This window comes from Pan troglodytes, chromosome 2 (assembly GCF_028858775.2).
Source record: "Pan troglodytes isolate AG18354 chromosome 2, NHGRI_mPanTro3-v2.0_pri, whole genome shotgun sequence".
Classification (NCBI taxonomy): domain Eukaryota; kingdom Metazoa; phylum Chordata; class Mammalia; order Primates; family Hominidae; genus Pan; species Pan troglodytes.
In genome coordinates, this window is record NC_086015.1 from 159,856,212 (window position 1) to 159,880,197 (window position 23,986).

At 38.3% G+C, this 23,986-nt stretch overlaps 1 protein-coding gene across 1 annotated transcript in view; it reads right to left on the reverse strand.

Moving 5' to 3' along the window:
* LOC112208604 (uncharacterized) overlaps nt 1-23,986 on the reverse strand; it is a 41,765-nt gene that overhangs the window by 13,311 nt on the left and 4,468 nt on the right. Inside the window, exon 4 of the mRNA XM_063806364.1 lies at nt 17,974-18,151. Coding sequence (XP_063662434.1) covers nt 18,041-18,151 — 111 coding nt within the window. The 3' untranslated portion in view covers nt 17,974-18,040. The remainder of the gene's footprint in view (nt 1-17,973; nt 18,152-23,986) is intronic.

The window sequence follows — 23,986 nt, forward strand, 5'->3', positions numbered from 1 at the left end:
TTTCCTTTTCTCATTTGATAGCAGTATAACACAATTACACTAGGGTCAGACAATCTGGGACCAGGCTTTACCATTTCATATTGTTTGACTTTTGCCAGGTTACTCTCTGAGCCTTAGTTTATTCATCTCTAAAATAAAACAATAATAGTACCTATTTCTAGAAGGCTGTTATGAAGACAAAAGGAGAAAATATTTGAGTGCTTAGTACAGTACAGTAGACTACTTTATTGTTCACAAATATTTGGTGTTTCTCCCTGGGGGAGCATTAGACTTCCCAACCCCACTGATGTCAGCCTAGGCCATGAGATTTGATTTAACCAATGAAATATGAGTGAATGTGACACATGACATTTTGAGGAAGAAGATTGAAGAGCCAATACACCATTTGTCATGTTTCTCTTTTCCCTCTACCATAATGACCTGCAATGTTCCAGACAGCTATTGCTCCATTCCTCAAAGTCACATAGTAAAGAAAATATAGACTAAAATCAGAGCCAGCATACAATAAAGATCTAAAATAGCAAGAAAGAAACCTTTGTTATTACAAGTTATAAGTCACTGAGCTTTGGGGATTGCTTGTTATCACAGCAAACCTAGGCAATACTGACTAATGAACACAATATATGGCATATTGAAAGTGCTTAACATTCATTGCTAATATTATTCATGATTATTCTCTTTTCTCCTTTTATCCTCCTACCATAAATCCTAACTCTGCCTCATGGGGTGAAGTAAAAATTGAGGAAAGAAGTAGATCAGAAGCTTTGAAGAGTTTTTTTCCAGGTGATGGTAGGACCAGCCACTGGGAAGGAGTCATATTCAGCAGACATAGGAGAGAAAAAAGAGTTCCTGAAGATTCCATTATTTATCTGTAACTAATATATGAAAGTTTGACTGGGTTTTTCTGAACATTCACATAATGCAAATACATAACATGGAATGTATTTCTGCTTTACATCTATTATCCCTGGAGAAAGAAGATGAATGAATGCATACTAAGTTATGAAATGGGTCATAATTAATGTGAGATATATGTAAATGTATTATTTATGAATGAATAAATAAGCACTACTTGCTGAAATCCTAAAAGCTGGCAAGAATCATTAGAATCCTTAGGAATATTAGCTCTGGCTTAATTCAAACAGAATAATCAACCCTTGATGTCAGGGGTACTAGTTAAACTATTTTTCAGAGTTCCTGAAACTCTTGAAATCTAAATATTTCCAGTATTTTTCAATGGATTTTCTCCTTTTAAAATTCACCTTAGTTTATGTAAGCTATAATTTGTGAATATTGTAGTACTTTGGCCTCTTTTCAAACGTTACTGACTTCTGTTTCTAATCATGATGGAGTAACTGGGTCTAGACATACCTTCCCACTCTAAGCAAAATGTATGAACAATTGTTTGTAGTCATTGAACAACAACAGGTAATTCAGTGCTCTGAACCCTGAGAAAAATGAGATGAGCTCTGCAATAGTACTAGCTTTCTGCCTAGGATACTTTTCATATGGTGGTGTGGCATGGCCAAGCAGAGTGTGGCAGTCTTGCCAAGTTGAAAGATTAGAAATTCAGAAGGTGGGAACAGCTGGGATTGGAATAGCAGAGTTGCAGGAGGGGGAATTCTACTAACAAAAAAGAGAGAGAGAGCTTCAGAAAATTGAGTAGGGGTAGGGTTGCCCTTGAGATCGTTGCTGAATAAGTCATCATGAAGACATAGGGGGAAATTCCAAAGAAGCTTCATAACGAAATGACTGGGGAGTTGTAAACCAAACAATTCACAGTGTTCTCAAAGGCCTGGAAGTCATTTGACTTCTTTCCAGCTAGAGAAGTGTGTCCTTAATGACACCTAATAACACAGCTTCCAAATACATGAAGTGAAAACTAATAGAACTGTGAGGAAAAATAGACAAATCCACAATTATAGTCAGAGGTTTCAATACTTCCCTCTTGATAATCAATAGAACAAGTAGACAAAAAATCAGTAAGGACAGAAGACTTGAACAACACTACTAACCAACTTGATGTAATTGACATTTGTAGTCTACTCTACCCAACAACAGCAGAATACACATTCTTTTCAAATACACATAGAATAATCATTGAGATAGACCATATTCTAGGCCATTAAACAAGTGTCAATAAATTGAAATCATTCAGAGTATAATATCTGACCACAGGGGAATTTAATTAGGAATCAAAAATAGATACCTGAAAAATTCCTAATTATTTGGAAATTACACTACACACTTCTAAATAATTTATGCAGCAGAGAAAAAAATACAAGGGAAATTAGGAAACATCTTGAAAATAATAAAAATGAAAATATGACATATCAAAATTTATGGGATGCAGCAAAAGCAGTGCTTAGAGGGAGATTTATAGCTCTAAATGCTTATATTAGAAAAGAAGAAAGGTCTAAAATCAATAAAGCCTTCAACTTACATGATAAAAAGAGGAAATAAAACAAAGTAAGCAGAAAGAATAAAATAATAAGGATAAGAGCAGAAATGAATAAAATAGAACACAAAAGACAAAATCAATGAAATCAAAAGCTGGTTCTTTGAAAAGATCAATAAAACTGTTAAGTCTCTAGCTAGACTGATCAAAAAGAAAAACATACCAACAATAGAAGTTAAAGAGGGAACATTACTACAGATTCTATAAATATTAAAAGCATAAGAATGGAATATGAACACCTCTGACAATAAATTTGACAACTTAAAAGAAATGAACAAATTCCTTGAAAGATGTAAATAACCAACCTTGATTCAAGAAGAAATAGAAAACCTTATTAGCCTCATATTTATTAAAGAAATTGAAGTTCTAATCTGGGTTTTACTGCAGGCCCAGGTGGCTTTAGTGGTGAATTTCATCAAACATTTAAGGAAAAAATAATATCAATTCTTTACAAAATTGAGGGGGCAAATTTCCCAACCCATTTTGTGATGCCACCACTACTATGATATCAAAACCTGATAAAGACATTACAACAAGAAAAGGAAAACACTGACTAATATCTCTCATGAACATAGATGCAAAGATCCTCAGTAGATATGAGCAAATCATATCTGGTAGTATTTAAAAGGATGCTGTATCAGAATCCAGTGAAATCTCAGGAAAATAAGGTTGATTTGAAATTCAAATGTGATCAGTGGAATTCACCATATTAACAAAAAAAAGAAGAACACTATATGGCCATCTCAATAGATACAGAAAAAGCATTTCATAAATGCTTCATTTATGACAGTCTCTCAGCATATCAAGAACAGAAGGGAACTTCCTTAACATAGTAAAGGACATTTACGAAAATCTGCAACTAACCACATACTTAATCATAAAAGACTAGATGAGAAAACATGGGAGAAAATTTTTGTGAACTTGGGATAGGCAAAAGTTTCTTAGAATAAAAACAAGGACAAATCATTAAGGAATGATAAATTGGACTTCATAAAATGAAACCCTCTGCTCTTAGAAAGACAAAATTAAGGAAGTGAACAGACAAGCCACAAACTGGGAGAACATATTTGCAAAATATATATTTGACAAAAGACTGATATCCAGAATATATTTTTTAAAACCCTCAATAGTAAGTAGTCAACTCAATAATAAGAAAAAATAATCTAATGAAACAAGGTGCAAATGATTTGAAAATAAGATATATGAATGTTGTGTAAATACAAGAAAAGATACTCGCTATTTATCTTCAAGGAAATACAAATTAAAACCACAGTGTGTCACCACTGCATATCCATTAGACATTAGAAAGGCCAAAATTAAGAAGACTGAAATACTCGCTGTTGACAAGGACATGGATGGTCAGAACTCTCATACGTTGCTAGTGGGACCATAAAACACTACAACTGCTTTGGAAAATAATTTGGCAGTTTCTTTCTTTTTTTTTTTTTTTTTGAGGCGGAGTCTCGCTCTGTCACCCAGGCTGGAGTGCAGTGACGCGATCTCTGCTCTCTGCAAGCTCCGCCTCCTGGGTTCACGCCATTCTCCTGCCTCAGCCTCCCGAGTAGCTGGGACTACAGGGGCTTGCCACCATGCCCGGCTAATTTTTTTTGTAATGTTTTTTAGTAGAGACGGGGTTTCACCGTGTTAGCCAAGATGGTCTCCATCTCTTGACCTCGTGAAGCGCCCGCCTCGGCCTCTCAAAGTGCTGGGGTTATGGGCGTGAGCCACCGCGCCCGGCCGCAGTTTCTACAAAGTTAAACACATACTTACTATATAACCCACCAATCTCATTTGTAGGTATTTATCCTAAATAAATTAAACCCTACATTTGCTTATATTAGTACATGAATGCTTACAGCAGCTTTATTCATAGTAGTCAAAGATGCAAACAACCCAAGGGTCCATCAACAGATGAACTGATAAACAAATAACAGTAGTATATTACTCAACTGTTAAAAGAAACTATTAACGCCTGCAACAACATCAGTGATCTCAAAAAAAGTTTACTGAGCAAAAGAAGCTAGACGGAAAGCAAAAGAAGCTAGATGGAAAGAGTACTGTTTGAATCTATTTATATGAAATTATAGGAAGGAAAATCTATCTAATCTATAATTAAGCAGTTTAGTGGTTGCCTAAAACTAAGGGTTATGGGTCAGGGAGCACGGACTGCAAAAGGGCTCAAGGGAACATTTTAAGGTGATGAAAATGTGCTATTTCTTGATTATGCTATGCATGGTTGTAGTCACTTGTTAAAATTCATTGAATCATAACTTAAATTGGATGCATTTTACTGTATGTCAGTTATACCTCAGTTAAAAAAATTTTTTAAAGTTGCACACAGTGGTTAAGGGTACATACTCTGAGTGTGTCAGCCTGGGTTGGAAACCCAGCTCCAACTGTTATTAGCTGTGTGACCTTGAGCAAGTGACTTAACCTCCCTTTGCCTCAGTTTCATCACTTGCAGCATCAGGATAATAATAATTGTACCTGCCTCATAGGGTTGTTGTAAAGATTAAATGAATTAATATAACTAAAGTGCTTAGATAGTATTAATATTATTACTGGTGTTTTAGTTGGTCGACTGGCCTCCAGAGGCACCAGTTTCTGAAAATGGGCCACTCTCTCCATTGTTTATTCTTTTCATCTCACATTGTTCCCATTGCTCATCTCTAGTTTCTAACAGAGGGTTACACCGGTGGTAGATACTTCATAACTATTTGTTTAATGGATGAACTATTTCTTAATGAATAAACATTTATTCAACATATTGCATGAAAAGTGCACCTGATGATAGAGTTTCTGTTTGGGGTGATGGAAAAGTTTTGGAAATAGTGGCGATGATTGCATAACATTGTGAATGTTGCTAATGCTACTGAATTGTATACTTAAAGTGATTAAAATGGCACATTTTGTTATAGATATTTTACCATAATGAAATAAAAAGTTTATGTATACCTAATGGAAAAAAAATCCTACAGCTTTGTGTTCCAGCTGTGCAGAGGCTTTATAACCTCAGAAGAGTCAATATACTTGTTTCATCTTGTCTATGGCTAAAACATGCAGGAAAATGACATTCATTTGTAAAGTTCTTTAAAGTCTTAAGGTGGGAGATGTTTGTGAGCATCTCGACAGGAAAAAGAAGTGAAATTTGGATCTATTGTGAGACACTTTAAGTACCAAAAATGCTTGATCTATCAAGCATTTGTCTAGTAAGATAAAATTGCCACCAACTCCACTACAGCTTGCTTCCCACACAAAAGCTATAAAAATATAGAAGATTCTGCACCTGTTAGCAAAATTATGAATTGAAATATCTTGAGTTCCGGTGTTAAGTTGCTCAATAACTATATGATTAACAACCTTTATCTTCAGAACTTATGTAACATGATTTACCTGAATATCTTTTTTTTTTACTTTCTTTATTATTATTATTATTATTATACTTTTAAGTTTTAGGGTACATGTGCACATTGTGCAGGTTAGTTACATATGTATACATGTGCCATGCTGGTGCGCTGCACCCATTAACTCGTCATCTAGCATTAGGTATATCTCCCAATGCTATCCCTCCCCCCTCCCCCCACCCCACAACAGTCCCCAGAGTGTGATCTCCTGTGACCATGTTCCCCTTCCTGTGTCCATGTGATCTCATTGTTCAATTCCCACCTATGAGTGAGAATATGCGGTGTTTGGTTTTTTGTTCTTGCGATAGTTTACTGAGAATGATGATTTCCAATTTCATCCATGTCCCTACAAAGGACATGAACTCATCATTTTTTATGGCTGCATAGTATTCCATGGTGTATATGTGCCACATTTTCTTAATCCAGCCTATCTGAATATCTTAAATACCTCTATAGAAACACTGATTTTGCTAATAATGGTCAGTTTTTAGGAAATGTTCTCAAAGAGGCAGCTTGAAAAATATCATTAGTTTGATTATTTCAGACCCGTCTAAAGCACATGGATGAGTGTTCATCTTATGTATATAAAATATTTACATATTCTTCCTTTCCTTGACAAAAATTACTTCTTGAGAACCCATGCTGCCTGAAATGATTAAAATTACATGTACATGTTCAAAGGAAGAACAAAGAGCTTAAGTAGCTAAATTAGTTTGGACTAGTGTGTAGTGTTACTTCCTACCATTAAGGCAGGATAAAAAGAAATACAATAGTTTCACTAAAAACGAAAGTTTTGTTCATTTTTTTGTCTTCATTTCTCTGTTTACTGCTGCATGACAAGTAGAGAAAAGACGAAGCATGTTAGAATCCATGGCAAAATCTGCTATGTATTTTGGCTCTGGTAGACTATCAAAACATCAATTAACTCATTTTCAAAATACCGCTATGATATAAGTTTCTCTCCCTCAAGGAACCCGATTCACTTATAGTTACTAATCTGCAAAAAGACACAGGGAGACTTTCATGAAGAAAAAAGATACATATGGTAAACAAACCTATGTATTATTTTCTTTACAAAATACACAAGCTAAAGCTTTGAATGAAACACCAGGTGGGGGTTGGCAAGATATTTTAAATATTTCCAAAATCTCAGTAAAAATTTTATTGACATTAAAACAAAAGTTCCTGATCTTGCTTTTGGCTTGCATTGCTATGTTGACTAAATGCCCTAATTAGGGGTTATATATGTCTAATTGGGGATTACATATGATTTAAAGTGAAAAATAATTATCACATGGTAAATGTAGTTTGTTTAGTAGGCAGATGTTTTCAAAAATATGAGGTCCTTGTGGGAAAAGCATAATGAACAAATCCTTACTGATGAAAATGTTGGAAACCATGAGCCTGTACTAATCATTTGGCAATTAATTGTCTTCTGTACTTCTGCTGCCAGTATTTATTATTTATATCTTAACTTCTGCTGAAAGCATTTACATAGTATCACACTACATATTGTTCTGTCAATATTTTGATTATTTTTTAATCAGCCCTATGAAATCATAGATCTTTAAGGAAAAGGAGATATAGATATCTATAAGAACATTCTGTTTTTCTAACAGGCAGTTTCTGGCACTTAGTGAGTGGTTTCCCTTTGTCCTCCTCGCTGACCAACGGGTTGTTGGTAGAATTTTTCCAGTCAGATCCGTTCATTGCACTCATTCAACAAATACTTACTGAGAGCCTACTATGTATCAATTGTTGTACCAAATGTTAAGTGTAGTTAGGCAAAGGAGATATATATATATATATATATATATGGAGTAGGCAGAGAGTGTTCAAGGAAAAGGGAACAATTTATGCAAAGCCTTGAAGCAGGAAAAAGCTGGGCTAGCCCCAGGAACTGAAAGGACAGCAGGTTTAAGCTCTGTGGGCAAAGAGGAGAACGGAATGAGATGAGCTTGGAGAGACTAGCAAAAGCCAAATCATGCATGGCCTTGTGGGCCACAGTAAGTTCTTAAAAGTTTACTCTCCAGCTGTTCTCAGTGAAGATATTGGGGCAGAGTTGGACTGAAGATGTCAGGAAGTATATCAGAGAAATCAGTTTGGAGGCCATTTCCAGAGTCCAGGTGTTGGCTTATATCAAAGTGGTGAAAGGATAGTAGGAACCAGAGAACTTACAGATGAATTAGATGTGGGAGATGAGGGAAAGGGAGAGATTTCTGATCTGTATGAAATGGAGTGCCGTTTACTGAGCTGGAAAGACTTGGGATTGACAGAGCTGGGAGGCTTTCAAGGGAATCTAGAGTTTGATGGAGAGTATGTTATGTTTGAGATGCCTGAGAGACATCGAGAGAGAGAGAGAGAAATAGAGAGAGAAAGTTTGAGTTACTAATTACATTTTTAGGTCTGGAGCCTATTAGAAATATAGTTTATCAGCATATATTGATAGTATTTAAAGAAATGTCAGAAGAACTCTATATTTTAGAAGTTGAAGAGAAGAAGACTATATAGAAATAGCCAAAGTAGATGGGAAACTAGATGGGTAATGTACCAGAGGTCAAGAGAGGAGAAAGTTCAGCTGAGAAGTATGCAGCTTGAATGCTGTTGAGCAATGAGCATGAGGACAAGCAAAGAGACTATTCAGTTGCATGCTACCAGGGTCACTGGAAGCTTTAACCAGGCAGCTTCAGAAATATCTAGGATGCTGAAGACGGATCAGAGAACATGGGAGAAGTATAGCATTTTGAGACAGCACAAGCAGACAACTGTCTTTGGGAGTTCAGGAGAGTACATAAAAAGAAAATTCAAGAGGAGGAGAGAGATTTGGGGGAGGGAGATGGAGGTGAGATGTGAACTAAGTTTTTAGGTATGATGAGCTTCATTCAGGTAGCTGCAGAGCATCCAAGTGAAAATATCTTACAGAAGGCTGGATTATGACTTGAGAGAGAGCTTGGAAAGCATGCATGTGTAGCCAAAGCTGGGATAAGAATCTTTAGCCCGGCCGGGCGTGGTGGCTCACGCCTGTAATCCCAGGACTTTGGAAGGCTGAGGTGGGCGGATCACAAGGTCAGAAGATAGAGACCTTCCTGGCCAACATGGTGAAACCCCATCTCTACTAAAAATACAAAAATTAGGTGGACGTGGTGGTGTGCACCTGTACTCCCAGCTACTCAGGAGGCTGAGGCAGGAGAATCACTTGAACCCAGGAGGCAGAGGCTGTAGTGAGCCAAGATCGTGCTACTGCATTGCAGTCTGAGTGACAGAGTGAGACTCTGTCTCAAGAAAAAAGAAAAAAAAATAGAATGTTTAGCCCAGATCCCCTTTCGACATTACCCTGTCTGCTCCTATAGTCCACGCTCAAGGTCCTGACATAAAAAGGGAGATTCAACACAAAACCCCTCTTCCAGGCATAAGTCCTGGACTGCTCTGCTCAGCTAGCAACCATTGGCTCTATCTTCTCTCTAGAATCTGTAAGCCACTCAGTCCCTTACCTTTCCCTTTGACTTTTTTTTTCTGCAAGCTAAATTTCTACAAGTAGCATTTCTGGACCACAGTATGTTTTGATCTGATGGGTCACAGGCAGCCGTGCACCCTCTTAGGGACCACTGGACGTTGAAATGGGATGTGGTATGTTTCTATGTTCTTGCTCTGAATGGCACCTCACTTCTGCTTGGTTTCTGTAGGCTTTGCTAAATAAATTAGAAATTTAATATTTCCTGGGATCAGTTAGTGTGGTCTGTTGGGCCATCTGTGGCCCAAGACTTTCCTTCAATATTAGGGAGAGGAGAGAAGTTATGAAAGTCAAAGGAGGTGGGCGGACTTTTGAAAGTGGAACCCATTATGTATGACTGCTGAGTTTTCTCAGCACTTTTGTGAAAACTGGTTTAATAAAGATTCCTCATAAGAAGTGCTTTCTCATGAAAGTAGCATACAAGTATATTTATAGGCTTATTTTCCTTTTTTCAAAATAACTTTAGCATACACCTACTCAAATAAGCTACCAGTCTCATATGAACTGACTCATTTGTCAATAATAAATGCAGACGCCAGTGTGGGGGCTGACTACTCCATCAAGAACACGTAAAGTATATTGTGTTTTTAGCTTAAGCATGTTGGGAAGCAGTAGACTTTTCTTTTTCTTGTTGTTCTAATGGCATCTGCTGACTCAAACATGGTTTCTCTGTCCTGAGAGAGACTGTAATTCATTGCAAAGGGGACAAAAACACAACATGGGCAGAATGTAGGAGAGATGATTTATGGCACACCAAGAAAGGAATATCTCAACTTTATTGTATTAGTTTCCCAGGGCTGCTGTAATGAAGTATCACAACCTGGATGACTTAAAACAACACAAATGTACTGTCTCAGTGTTGTGGAAGACAGAAGTCAACATTAAGGTGTCAGCAGGGCCGTGATTCTTCTTAAACCTATGGAGGAATCCTTCTTTCTCCCTTCATAGCTTCTGGTGGTTTTGGCCTTCCTTGGTTTACAACTGCATAACTTTAATCTCTGCCTTCATTATCACATGGCATTCTCACTGTATGTCTCTGTGTCTGCATGTGGCCATCTTCTTATAAGGATGCCAATTATATTGTGTTAGGGACCCATCTTAACTGATTACATATATTTCCAAATTATCATGACTCTATTTCCAAATAAGATCATATTCTGAGGTACTAAAGGTTAGGACTTCAATAGATCTTTTTCAGGGGAGATACAGTTCAATCAACAACACTCATATTCACAAAAAGAAAAAAAATGAAAAAGAATAGTTACGGATAATGGGTTGAGAGGCTAGTTGACCCTATTACTGTTCTCAAACTACTACTTCTTTACCCTCATGTAACAAAAAGAAAAAAATTGCTTCCTGGGTATTCCTCCTATTTGGCTAAATTGCCCTCTCTTCCTTTCTTCAGGTAGATATGGTTATGTACCTATTTATCACTTACTACTCACCACTAAATATTGGGTAGAGGTTCTCAAATTTTGTTGTGTATTTCATACTACCTGAGAACTTGTTGAAAACATACAGAAGCCCAGGCCGTATCCTATTTCAATAAGCCTGGGCCCCTCTATCTTCTAATGGCTCTCTAGGTGGATTCTAATGCGCTCTAAAGTTTAAGAACCACTGGCCTTGGGCTTGCAGTCTTTCAACCCCAACCTTTGCCAGCATCATGGAAGAATTCATTATCTACAAAGATGACTCAGCCATCACCAAGTCTTCTCATACCTTGCCTTATTCACCCTCAATGACCTTCTAGTCCACTCCATCAGAGCCAGCTACTTCCACAGCCACACTCTGGACCTTGTTATCATTATTTTACTAAACTGATGTGATCAGTATTATAGTGAATGAACTGAATTTTATACAGCAGAATGATAATACAAGTTTTTTTTTTTCTCTAAATCACTCTATTAGTCCATTCTTGCACTGCTATAAAGAAATACCAGGGACTGGGTAATTTATGAAGCAAAGAGGTTTGATTGGCTTATGGTTCTGCAGGCTGTACAGGCAGCATAGCAGCTTCTGCTTCTGGAGAGGCCTCAGGAAGCTTTCAATCATGGAGGAAGGCAAAGGGAGAGCAGACATCTCACATGGTAGGAACAGGAGCAAGAGTGGGGAGGTGCTATGCACTTTCAAACAACCAGATCTCGCAAGAACTCACTCACTATCTTAAGGATAGCATCAAGAGCAGTGGTGCTAAACCATTCATGAGAAACCACCACCATGATCCAATCACCTCCACCAGGCCCCACCACCAACATTGGGGATTGCAAGTGAACATGAAATTGGGGCGGGGACACAGATCTAAACCACATCAATCACCCTTTTCCAACTCCTCTATAGGCTAGTTGTTTTTTTGTTTGTTTTCCTTGTCCCTAGTGCAGACTTACTTTCCTGGCTTCTTTCAGGTCATAAAAATTCTCCTGGTAACTCAGCCACAAGAATGGTCTCAGTTCAGTAATTAAAATGTTCAATAAAATTTGAATGACACTCATAAAATTTGAGCCTCCCCACCCCCATCTTGTTGCTGCAGCAGACTGGAAAACCTAGGGGGTGGGGAGAAGGGATGGAAATACAGACGGCTGCTTCTTCCCTCTCCTTGCTCTCTGTCCACCCACATCCACCTTCTTAAACCCCCAATTAACTACCTCTGTGCTTTCAGGGTTGGATCAGGAAAAGGGAGGAGAGATCATCAAGGTCCCACTTGGTAGGCACAGACACAGTCACCTATGGCAGCCTCTCGGTATGGCAGAATCCTGTTGCTCACTCTTTACTTCACTGGGTATTTTTGTGAATTTCAGGGAGATACTCCCCTTGGAACATCCAACTATGCTCCCATTGTGAAGGCAATGTCTCTCCTCAGGCTGGCCCTCTACAATTCTCTCCTCAGCCCCTGGCTATCTGGTGGCCACTCCCTTCCCTGTGGTCACATACCCCCTCCAGCCAGTTTTGGAATATGAGGTTGCCCCAGGCAAGCTTCTCCACAGGCCCACATCTGGCTCAGGAAAAACAGTCACCCACCCTTGCCTCACTGCTTGTGGATGTGCAGTTTGCTCCCAGTGCCCCTGCCCACTTCTCCCCTTTCCTCCCCACCTTCTCTAACCTGGATGATTTGCACAGAGCTACTCGTACCAGTCCTTAATGCTCTTCAAACTCCAGAGGCACATTTAAACCTCATCAGGTGGTTTCGATAAAGTATCCTTTTTATTTGAGCTAAGGAGACAGGGATGCCACTATCTTTGCCTGGGAGAGAAGGAAAGAAACACCCAAGGCACTCCAACAATTCTCCAAAGAAAACAGGTCCCCCCTATTTTCCCCCTCATCACTAGCCCTCTTCTACTACTAATTCCCTCCCAGGTTAGATTTCATGGTACATACTTTCAGTAACCTCCTTGCCAATACCATAAATTCTCTTGTCTATCTTTTCCTCACATCCATCTGGAAAAACCTCAATCCTGGATGAACTCAACAGCCCACACTCTCCATGCCTGCACCAAGGCAGCTGAGCCACTGGCAGCTGAAGTAAGAAACACAAAAGGGCAGGCTGAAAGAACTATAATTTTAAGGTCAGTCACTCTGGGCCCTCCACACTGCCAACAATGCTGTTATAGTTATTTGGCCAGCTGGCTCTCTTAGTCTCTGCAAGAGCCATCTCAAGTCTTCCACACTCTCTTCAACCTCTAATCCCCTATTGTGCTGTTCATGCTCAGAAAATGCCTCACCTTTTATTTCTTGGAGACTACAAAATTAAATAACTTCTTCCCCCTAGCAAAGTTACTATCCAACCTATACCTTCACCCATCCTATTCTCTTTCCCTCCTGTTAAAATAGAGAGGGTCTTAGTGCAAGACCAACTCCTCTGTTTCTTATTTGGATCCCATCACCTCCCACCTTCTTAAGAAGCGTACGCCACTAACTATCTCTTCTCCTAGCTTCAACCTCTGTCTTCTGGATACTTATTAGTATCTAAAGACAGTAAAGTCTCCCCATCTTAACACATCTGTACACTTAGAATTACTTCATATATGAAAGTTATTTAACCATCCATATTACCCTATGAAGTAGATATTCTTTTAGCCCTAATTTTTAAGAGAAACAAGTTCAGAGATATTCCATAACTTGTCTAAGATCACATGGCTGGTAATTAAAGTGAGATTCAAACCCAGGCGGTTTGATTCCATAGCTTTTTCTAGTCTCTGGATTCCCTGTTTGTTTTTATTATCTATTCTTTTTTTTTTTTTTTTTTTTTTTGAGACGGAGTCTCGCTCTGTCGCCCAGGCTGGAGTGGTGCAGTGGCGCGATCTTGGCTCACTGCAAGCTCCGCCTCCCGGGTTCACGCCATTCTCCTGCCTCAGCCTCCTGAGTAGCTGGGACTACAGGTGCCCGCCACCATGCCCGGCTAATTTTTTTTTTTTTTTTTTTTTTTTGCATTTTTAGTAGAGATGGGGTTTCACCATGTTAGCCAGGATGGTCTCAATCTCGTGACCTCGTGATCCACCCGCCTCGGCCTCCCAAAGTGCTGGGATTACAGGTGTGAGCCAGCGCGCCTGGCTTATCTATTCTTTCTCTAGATTTTCTGTTGCATTGTCTTATCTCCTTATGATCTGCTTCCTTCCCACCCTCCCACCCCTAACTTTTATTAAGATAAACTTGAAAGTGACAGAAAAGCTGCAAGAATAATACAATGGGCTACCTATATAACCTTTTTCTAGATTCACACACATAACTATGCATATATGCATATACACATACATACACAAAGGCAGTTACCCAATGACATGATTCAAATTTCAGTGACTATGCCTACTAAATGTAATTACACAAAGCACAAACTTCACTGCAAGAACTTCAGTCTGCCAACCATTATGTAATTAACAAATGTGCATCATCATCAATGACAGTAACCAATCATTCACTGCTTTGAAAATCTGTCAGCAATTGATCACTGCACATCTGTTTTTCAGTTCATGCACAGACAGCAAGGCGTGAAATTGTGTTACTTCCTTGTCTCCCAGTGATAAACTCACAAAATATTTTACAAAAATAGATATTAAAGGCCGGGCACGGTGGCTCATGCCTGTACTCCCAGCACTTTGGGAGGCCGAGGCAGGTGGATCACGAGGTCAGGAGTTCAAGACCAGCCTGGCCAACATGGTGAAACCCTGTCTCTACTAAAATTACAAAAATAAAATTAGCTGGGCATGGTGGCTCCTGCCTGTAATCCCAGCTACTCAGGAAGCTGAGGCAGGAGAATTGCTTGAACCGGGACCTGGGAAGCGGAGGTAGCAGTGAGCAAGATTGCACCACTGCACTCCAGCCTGGGCTACAGAGCAAGACTCTGTCTCAAAAAAACAAAACAAAACAGATATTAAAAAGAGGAAATTGGCCAAGAAAAATGAAAGTGAAGGAAAAACATGAAAAGTAGTAACACTGGAAGTGAAATTCAGATCAAACATAGAGTTACAGAAACGATAGTTGGCTATGGCAATGTTGACACTGTGATCATTAGAAAGACTCTAGGTATGCAGTCAGGGGAACTTAGTAAAGGTGGAATTATTGACATTAATGAAGAAAGTGGCTGTGACAAAAAAAGGATGAAGATGTCCCAGAGGTAGTGACATTGCCAAAAAACTTCACAAAAAAGTAGGTAGATTGATAGAATTAGAAAATCTCTTTAGAAACATTTCACAACACTGAAAATGCAAAGGATAAAATAATATAAGCTAATCTAAACTTAGAAAGGAATATGATGATTTGTGAAAGTGGAGAAAAGATGCTTCATCCATAAGATAAGTTATATAATCAGAAGAAGCAACACTGTTCAAATTATTCTTGGTAAGCTTTTTATTGTTGATGTTGTTTGTTTGTTTGTTTGTTTTTGAGATGGGGTCTTGCTCTGTCACGCAGGCCGGAATGCAGTGGCATGATCATGGCTCACTGCAACCTCTGCCTCCTGGGTGCAAGCCATACTCCCACCTCAGTTTCCTGAGTAGCTGGGACTACAGGCACACACCACCATGGCTGGCTAATTTTTGTATTATTTTTGGAGACACAGTATTTCATCAGGTTGCCCAGGTTGGTCTCAAACTCCTGAGCTCAAGCAAACTGCCCATCTTGGCCTCCCAAAGTGCTGGGATTACAGGTGTGAGCCAGCATGCCTGGCCTTTGGTAATTTTTAACAAAGAAATAAAACACTTTAATCCTCAATATTTCTAATGTTTTAAATTACAGTGCACTAAATACAAATTAGTTTTGTGTGTGTGTGTTTTTTTTTTTTTTTTACAATTTTCTGCATTTATGACTGACCGTAAGAGTGTTCTTAATGTTTTGGTAAACATTTTTAAAGGTGACAGAACAACTGTGATTTTCCCCATTGATTATTAAGATCACTTTGTAGTTTCAGCTTGCATGGTCATTTTTATAATCTTGTACTACCATATCTTTTTACAGTCCTGCAAAGTGAAGACTGCATGCATATGTATAGATATAGATATTACAGAGCCATTTGAAAGTCCTCTACATATAAAAGGATGTTTCATTTCCTACACATTTCAACATGTATCTCTTTTAAGAACAATGATATTCTCCTACATGATCACAATATCTCTCTTATCACACTCAAGAAATTTAACATTGATACCACAATATATCTAATATTCAGTACATCTGCAAATTTCTTCAATTGCCTAAATAACATCCTTTATAGCATTTTAAAATATCCTGTATCTATATTAGGTTTAGGCATAGCTTTTACTTTCCTTTCATCTAGAATAGTTCCATTGCCTTTTTTTCCCCTCTCATGACATTGATAGTTTTTAAAGAGTTCTGTAGAATGTCTTACTATTTGGATTTGTCTAATGCTTAGGTTTAGATTAAATATTTTGGCAACAACACTACATAGATGATGGTTTGTCCTCCCTTATTCATTAATATCAGAAGGCTCGTAATGTTCATTAGTACCATCAGTATTCATTTTTAAGTTTGATCATTTGGTTAATGTGATATATGTTGGATTTCTCTATTGTCAGATTATCTCTTTGTGTTATTAATGAGTAATGTATAAGGAGATACTTGGAAACTATGACTATTTTCCAACCTCTCACCTATTGGCATTAGTATACATTGATAATCCTTTCATTGTCAATGAAGAGCCATCCCTGGCTCTTCAGTTTACCTCGTATACCATTATTATTACTTTTGTGATTCAAAATGGTGATTTTCCAATTCTATCAATCTGTCCACATTTATTAGCTAGCATTCTTCTAAAAAGAAAAGCTTTCCCTCTTTTTTTGTATCCCCTCCCTCTCCCTTTTTTTTTTTTGTTTTGTTTTTGACAAAGAGTCAGGAGTGCAGTGGCTGCGATCTCAGCTCACTGCAACCTCTGACCCCAGGGTTCAAGCGATTCTCCTGTCTCAGCCTCCCAAGTGGCTGGAATTACAGGTGCACGCCACTATGCCTACCTGATTTTTGTGTTTTAATAGAGACAGGGTTTCACCATATTGGCCAGGCTGGTCTCAACTCCCAGCCTCAAGTGATCCACCCACCTTGGCTTCCCAAAGTGCTGGGATTACAGGCATGAGCCACCATGCCAGGCCCCCCAACTTTTTTTGAGTATTTTTATAGACTCATGGATTTTCTTTTTATTCACTATTTTTTAATGAATTACCATCATTATTCTTTTTATCATTCAAATTGCCCTATTTTGGCCTGTAGGAGGACCTTCAATTTGCTTTCTTTGTCCTTTGACTTGTCCCACCAGTTTGTGAATGCTTTCTTGGTTATTTTTTATGAATGCTAGATATTGCATTTGGATCATTGTAAAAATAGTTTTAGACCAAGAAGAATGTTATCTTTCTTCAAGGAATTTTTATAGGTGCTTCTGGTAAGAGATTAAGGCCAGTAGCAATCCTACATCACCTTAATTCAATCCAGTTGGAAGGCCTCAGAGAATATGAAGTGGGTGGTTCAACCCTCCAGGAGGGTTGGCCTATTTCTATGTTACCCTTACTCTCATGTAGTCCTTTGGGTCCCAACCCAAAACCTGACATCACTCCCCTTTACCTTCCTTGAACTTCAGTTTTATCTCCCTATCCTTGTTAGTCTGTTAAAATTTCTATTCAGCTTCTCAGACTCCTCTTCGGAAAAGTGGTTCTAAATGCTCTACTCACCTCTCGGAGTTTCTTTCTCCCAGATATTATCCCAGATGTTGTCATGTTAACTCTCAGAGTAATTTTCAAAATATTTTGTCCAACTTTTGTGGTTTTACTTGGTAAGAGTGTTAGCCGAATTGCCTAATTCATTACTGGAAGTGAAAGTTCCCCTCATTACAGCTTTACTTTTAAAAATTAAAATATAATCATGTCATTTTCCTAATTAAAGCACTTCAATGACATCCATTTTTCTTCAGAATTCTTACTTAGGAGGCCTGAAGGTCTACATTCCCAAGTAATCTCCAGCCACTCTCCTTCTCACTTTCTATTTTGCAGACACAGTGGCTCTCTTTGGCATGCCACAACTTCACAATTCTGGCTTTGCACTTAACATTCTGTCCCCTGACCACCATTAGCTGCTCCCACCCATATCCTTTTGACCTAGTTCATGCTTACTCCATCATCAGAGCCAACCAAATGTTTCTTCACCAGGAAAGACTTCTTCCAAAGCACTTATTAAAGTTTACGGTTGTAAGTTGATTTGAGTGGTTATTTGAGTTAATACATCTTCTTCCATATGCAACACGAAGGCAGAGATCATGTCCGTTTTTTTCACTACTTGCGTGCCCAGCAACTACTTGTAGCAGACATTCAACAAAATAGAGGAATAAATAAAAATCATGTCAACCAACAAGTTCTTTTCTGGGTCACTTATCTGTGTAACCATACTATTTATTTTCACCAACTCCCTGTACCTAGGGTTCTGTCAATGCAGCTAACATTTCCTGCCTTTCAACTTGAGGTCTGATAAAAAGTTTTGGTTTCCATTTCTCTAATGCTGACATTTATTTCATTTCAATAGAGAGTTATTTTTAACCAAAGTAACATTGTTTTTTGGTGACTTTGCAAAACTTTCAAACCAAGAGGTTATCTTTGTTTCAATGTAAACACACTGATAATTGAAAAAAAGCCATTCAGAGCCTTGATGTCTAATTTAGCTAACTCTTCAGAAAGTGAAAAATAAAAACCAAAGAGTCTCAGGCAGGTGATGAAGTAAAAATAATGCATACACTAAATAATGCTGCAAGTGTTTTATTTGGCTTAGTATAGATTTCCCTGGTACCATAAATTTCCATCTGTTTTGCATTTGAAAATAAATGACAGCTGCTTCTTTAAAGTCTGTAGGCAAGAAGCCAATAAATAATAGGAATGCTAATTGATACTATAAGTTTTTGTTTTAAGGCCAAATTTAGGCTTACATTACTAGAAGCTTGCATGAGCCTGTATCGATTTTTTATTTTCATATGCTTGGCCTGACTATTTTTTCTTTCTTTAGTCACATAACATACAAATATCAACTGTTTGATTTCTTTAGCCTCAAAGTCATTTCTTAGTCAGCTTCCCAGAATGGGGTCATGAGGTCACAATTGGGTAATGGGAACTTTAAATTCGCTCATGTTTATAGGGATTACAGCTTCCTTCTGCTAGAGAAATGTGATATGAGTGGACACACTACTGGGCAACACTTCACTCCCAAACTTTGTGAAAATAAATCTCCCTCCTCTGCAAATGCAGAATATGGCCCACTGCTCCTCTTTTAAAAAACACACTTTTAAGACCTCCTAATTAACCTACATGTAAAATGGATGAATAAACATGTTTGCTATGTAAGTTTGACAGTGAGGACTTTCTTAGGTATGGTAGCAAGTGGCTCCAGCGTCTCCCCTAAACTTTAGATTTAATTATGCAATATCCTACTAACTTTCTCACTTAAATATCTAATATGTGTCAATCTTAACAAGTCCAAAACTACATTATTGTTTCTCCCTGTTCCCCAAAACATGTTCTTCCTACAATCTTCACCATCTAAGTGAAGGACAGATCCATTCTTCTAGTTGCTCAAGCCAAAAACTGAGGACTTATTTCTGGCTCTTCAGTTTCCCTCATACACCAAATCCGCTCAGCTTTACCCTCAGCATGTGTCCAGAATCTAACCACCTCTCTCCATTATCATGATCCAGGCCACCATCATCTCTTGCTTGGTCTATTAACTAATCTTCCTGTGTTCACTCTTTCCATCCTCTCCACATAACACCAGAGTGATCCTTTTAAAAAGTAAATTATATAGATTTCTGTCTCAGGGTAAAATCCAAAGTCCTTACTATGGGCCAAGCCTAAAAGATTTTATGAAATCTGGCCTCTGGTCATCCCTTTGACCTCATCAACAGTGTTCTTGTTCATTCCACTCCCATCAGACTGGCTTCTGTGATTTCCCTCTAACATGCCAAGCTTGTCCCTACACATACTATTCCATCTACCTGGAATGCTCTTTCCCTAATAGCTGTGTGACTTATGCCTTCGTTTTCCTCAGGCTTCTGCTTAAATGTTTTCTTTTTGGGGAGGCCTTCTAGTAACAGCACATCATATTTTTTAAAAACACTTCATTTCCTTTTCCACAGCACTCTCTAACACCTTATGTAGAGTGACCACACATCTTGGTTTTTCCATGACAGTCCTGATTTCAGCTGTACTATATTGACATAATTGTGAATAATTATTCTCAAAGTGTCCTTTTTTGATAAAGTATGTGGTTGTCCTACCCTTACCATGTCTTATTTTATTTTTACAGCTTTCATCGCCACCTGATACCACCTGTCTTCCTCTTATTAGAATGTTAAGAGTTGACCATTTATTTTATTCTCTACTGTATTCCTAGCACTTAGAAGTACCTAGAACACAAATGCTCAAGAGTATGTGTTGAATGAATAAGTGAAGTCATTGATTACCTGATGTATGTCCAGTGCTCTACTGGGAACCAAAGAGGAGAAGACAAATACAACACAGTCCCTATTCAATGCATAAGGCCCATGAAATTTAAATATATATATTTATATATAATAAATATATATTTATTTATATAATAACTATATTTATTAGTTATATAAATAAATATATTATACAATATATATTATTTATATATATTTATTTAAAGTGGCTCAAGTGATTCTCATGTGCAGGCCAGTTTAAAAACCCAGGAGCTATCTGCCTAATGGAGGAGTCAGAGATGAAAGGCAGGTGAGCATCAGAATGATCTCTCTTTAGTGAATGGCTAGGATGTCCAGTCTGCCAAAATCACCGTATTGAATTTGGACATCCACATGAAAACGTATGCTGTGTACAAGAGACTGCACAGTGAGGCTGCCAAGGGATATTAATGAATTCAGTTCCTAAATTCTATTACTGTGCTGGGGAAAACAAAAACAAAAACCAAAAAAAAAAAAACAAAAACCTTCTTTACTATAAAAACAGAGTATTGGCTTTTCAGTGCCTGAATAGCAAAAGTGGGAACTCTTCATGGCCCAGAATGTCTTTGACAGTATAAGAAGTGGGGAGAAGAAAGCTTTCCCACAGAGAACTGTGTCTGGGGCTGGATTAAAATGAGCACTCAGTCACAATTTATTTGTTGTAGGAAAGAGATTTGTAACCAAACCCATGCACATAAACTCTAATTATTTCCTCAGGATAAATTCATACAAGTAGAAGTGCTGTTAACTCAGATGATCTCTGCACACGATTATCAACATCTTTTAGTTGGGAATTCACTTGTTTTTTTTAAGTAGAGGTTTTAAATTTTTTTTCTATTGGATTTTAGATGTACCCCAAGTAAAAAACAGCTGAGTCTCTCAACATTCTAAAGAATAATACTTCCAGCTACTTTAAGAAATCTGCTGATGGTAATCCTCTTCTCTGACAATATAGTTAGGCTTAATTCATCATCTCTATGCAACTGTTCCTCAGGGACATGGTTCCAGGAACCCCCAAGATACCAAAATCCGTGGATGCTCAAGTCCCCCATAGAAAATGGCATAGTATTTGCATACTATGCACATCCTTCTATCTACTTCAAGTAATCTCTAGGTTACCTATACTACTTAATAAAATGCTATGTAAATAGTTATTATATTGTACTTTTATTTGCATTAATTTTTTATTGTTTTCTTTCCTAAATATTTTTGATCTATGGTTGGATGAATCTGTGGATGTGGAGTGTGCAGATGCTGAGGGCTGACTGTATTTGGCCTTGCATGTAAATCTCTATTATGGCACTTACCGTGCTAGTGTGCTTGTTTTCCTACTTGGCCACACCCATAAGCCACCTCCTCCCCACCCCCAAGTGTTTTAAAAGACTATGAGCTCTTAAAGCAGTAGTGCCTAGAGAATTTCTGCAAAGTGCAGATACTCCTGACCTGTTCTCTGAGATTCAGGAGGACTACGGTGGGACTGGGGCATCTGCAGCAGGCTTTCCCAAGTGATTCTGGGTGGTCAGTACACAGACTTCCCTACAAGAAACTAACAAGTGGAGACTGTCTTAGTCACCATTGCATAACTACCGCTAGATAAATGTGTGTTGAATCAATTGATTGAATGATCAGGAAAACATCTGGGGATTTCTCTGAGGAAATCATCACATACAGACCTAAAGCCAGTTAGATCAGACAGTACTTTCAGTATGTGCTGTAAGAATTACTCAACAGGTCCAAAACTGAAGGGGATTCAAGAGAATACTTGACTGTTAGGGATCTTGAGAAAACAAAACAGTCAAGCAGATGATTAGGCAATTTACAAATGCAAATCTTAGATAATCAGAATAGTTTGTGATCTTGCTTAAGCATTTTAGAACTTGTCCTATTCACACTTTTATCTGTTTCATTTTCTACTAGGCCTTTTAACCCTCACCTTTCCTAAACAGAAGCACTCTGGTGCCTCGTCAGAGGCAGAGAAAAAAGTGAGTTTCAAGAGGGAGGAAACTATAACTGAGAGATATTTTTAAAACTTGGAAATGGTCTGCAAGGTGCATGTTCCATCACCTTATGAAAATATGAATTTTAAGTTTACATTTATCAAAGCATGTTCATGACAGGCTCTAAACCAACCTACCTTTGAGGTTACCTTTAATTCATTAATTCACGTTTGTTAACTTCCCTACCTTGTTGCTTGACATATTCCCTAGGAGCATTTTCTAATCTTCTCTCGCCAACATCATATTTGAAGTAAATAAATTACACCCAAATCTTATCTTGTTCTAGAATCCCACGAGTGCAGAACTCCTTCTCAGGGAAATAGGAAATCTTCCTTTGTGTAAGTTCCAGGAGTTGGTTCATTACAACAACATCAAGACAGTATTTTTAATAATAAATTTTATAGGTTTAAAAACAACAGTACTTCAGTTGCCTAGAGAATAATAGTTTCATTTTATTTATTTATTTATTTATTTATTTATTTACTTATTTATTTAGACAGGGTCTTGCTCTGCAGCCCAGGCTGGATTGCAGTAATGCGACTGCTTATTTATTTATTTATTGAGGCAAGGTCTTGCTCTGTTGCCCAGGCTAGATTGCAGTAATGTGGCCATGGCTCACCGCCACCTCCTTGGCTCATGTGATCCTCCTGCCTCAATTGCCTAGTAGCTGGGACTATAGGTGCATGCCACCCTGCCTGGCAAATTTCTTTTAAAAAATTTTTGGTAGCCAGGCGCGGTGGCTCACGTCTGTAATCCCAGCACCCTGGGAGGCTGAGGTGGGCGGATCACGGGGTCAAGAGATCAAGACCATCCTGGCTAACACGGTGAAACCCCATCTCTACTAAAAAATACAAAAAATTCACTGGGTGTGGTGGCAGGCACCTGTAGTCCCAGATACTCAGGAGGCTGAGGCAGGAGAATGGCGTGACCCCGGGAGGCAGAGCTTGCAGTGAGCAGAGATCATGCCACTGCACTCCAGCCTGGGCAACAGAGCAAGACTCCGTCCCTGCAAAAAAAAAAAATTTGGTACAGATGGGGTCCCACTGTTTTCCAGGCTGGTCATAAACTCCTAGCCTCAAGCAATCCTCCTTCCTTGGCCTCCCAAAGCACTGGGATTATAGGTGTGAGCCACTGCATCCAGCCTCTTTCACTTTAGATATATGAGATTCATGCACATACGCAACTTTGAGTTAAAGAATAAATTACTCTTACATATACACTCATAGAAAATGTTATAGCTTGGACTTAGCTCTCTTAGATAAGGAGTTGTCAGTCTGCCATTTATACAAGTTGGCTGTATTTCCCATATACAGCATGGGGAATACTGTCTTTTAGAACAGCAAAGCTACTAAAGCCTTTGTTTTCAAATCCCAGGTTTTTCATTCTGCTCTGAGTCATGTTATTCACAGTTTCCTTATGTGGTAACCAAAAATGATTATCTTTCCACAAGAAGGATGTTAGGAAATTAACTAACAATTATGAAAACAGAAAGCAATAGAATATTGGTATTTACATTTGATAGCACTTACTGTTAATGAAAATGAAAACCGGAGGCCTTGGGTCACTTGAAATTCAAGTAAGAAGGAATGGCTTTTATATTAATAAACTGTTCATTGTAAGTACTCTACTGATAACTGATCAGTAATGCTAAAGGGAAATCCAGCAGAT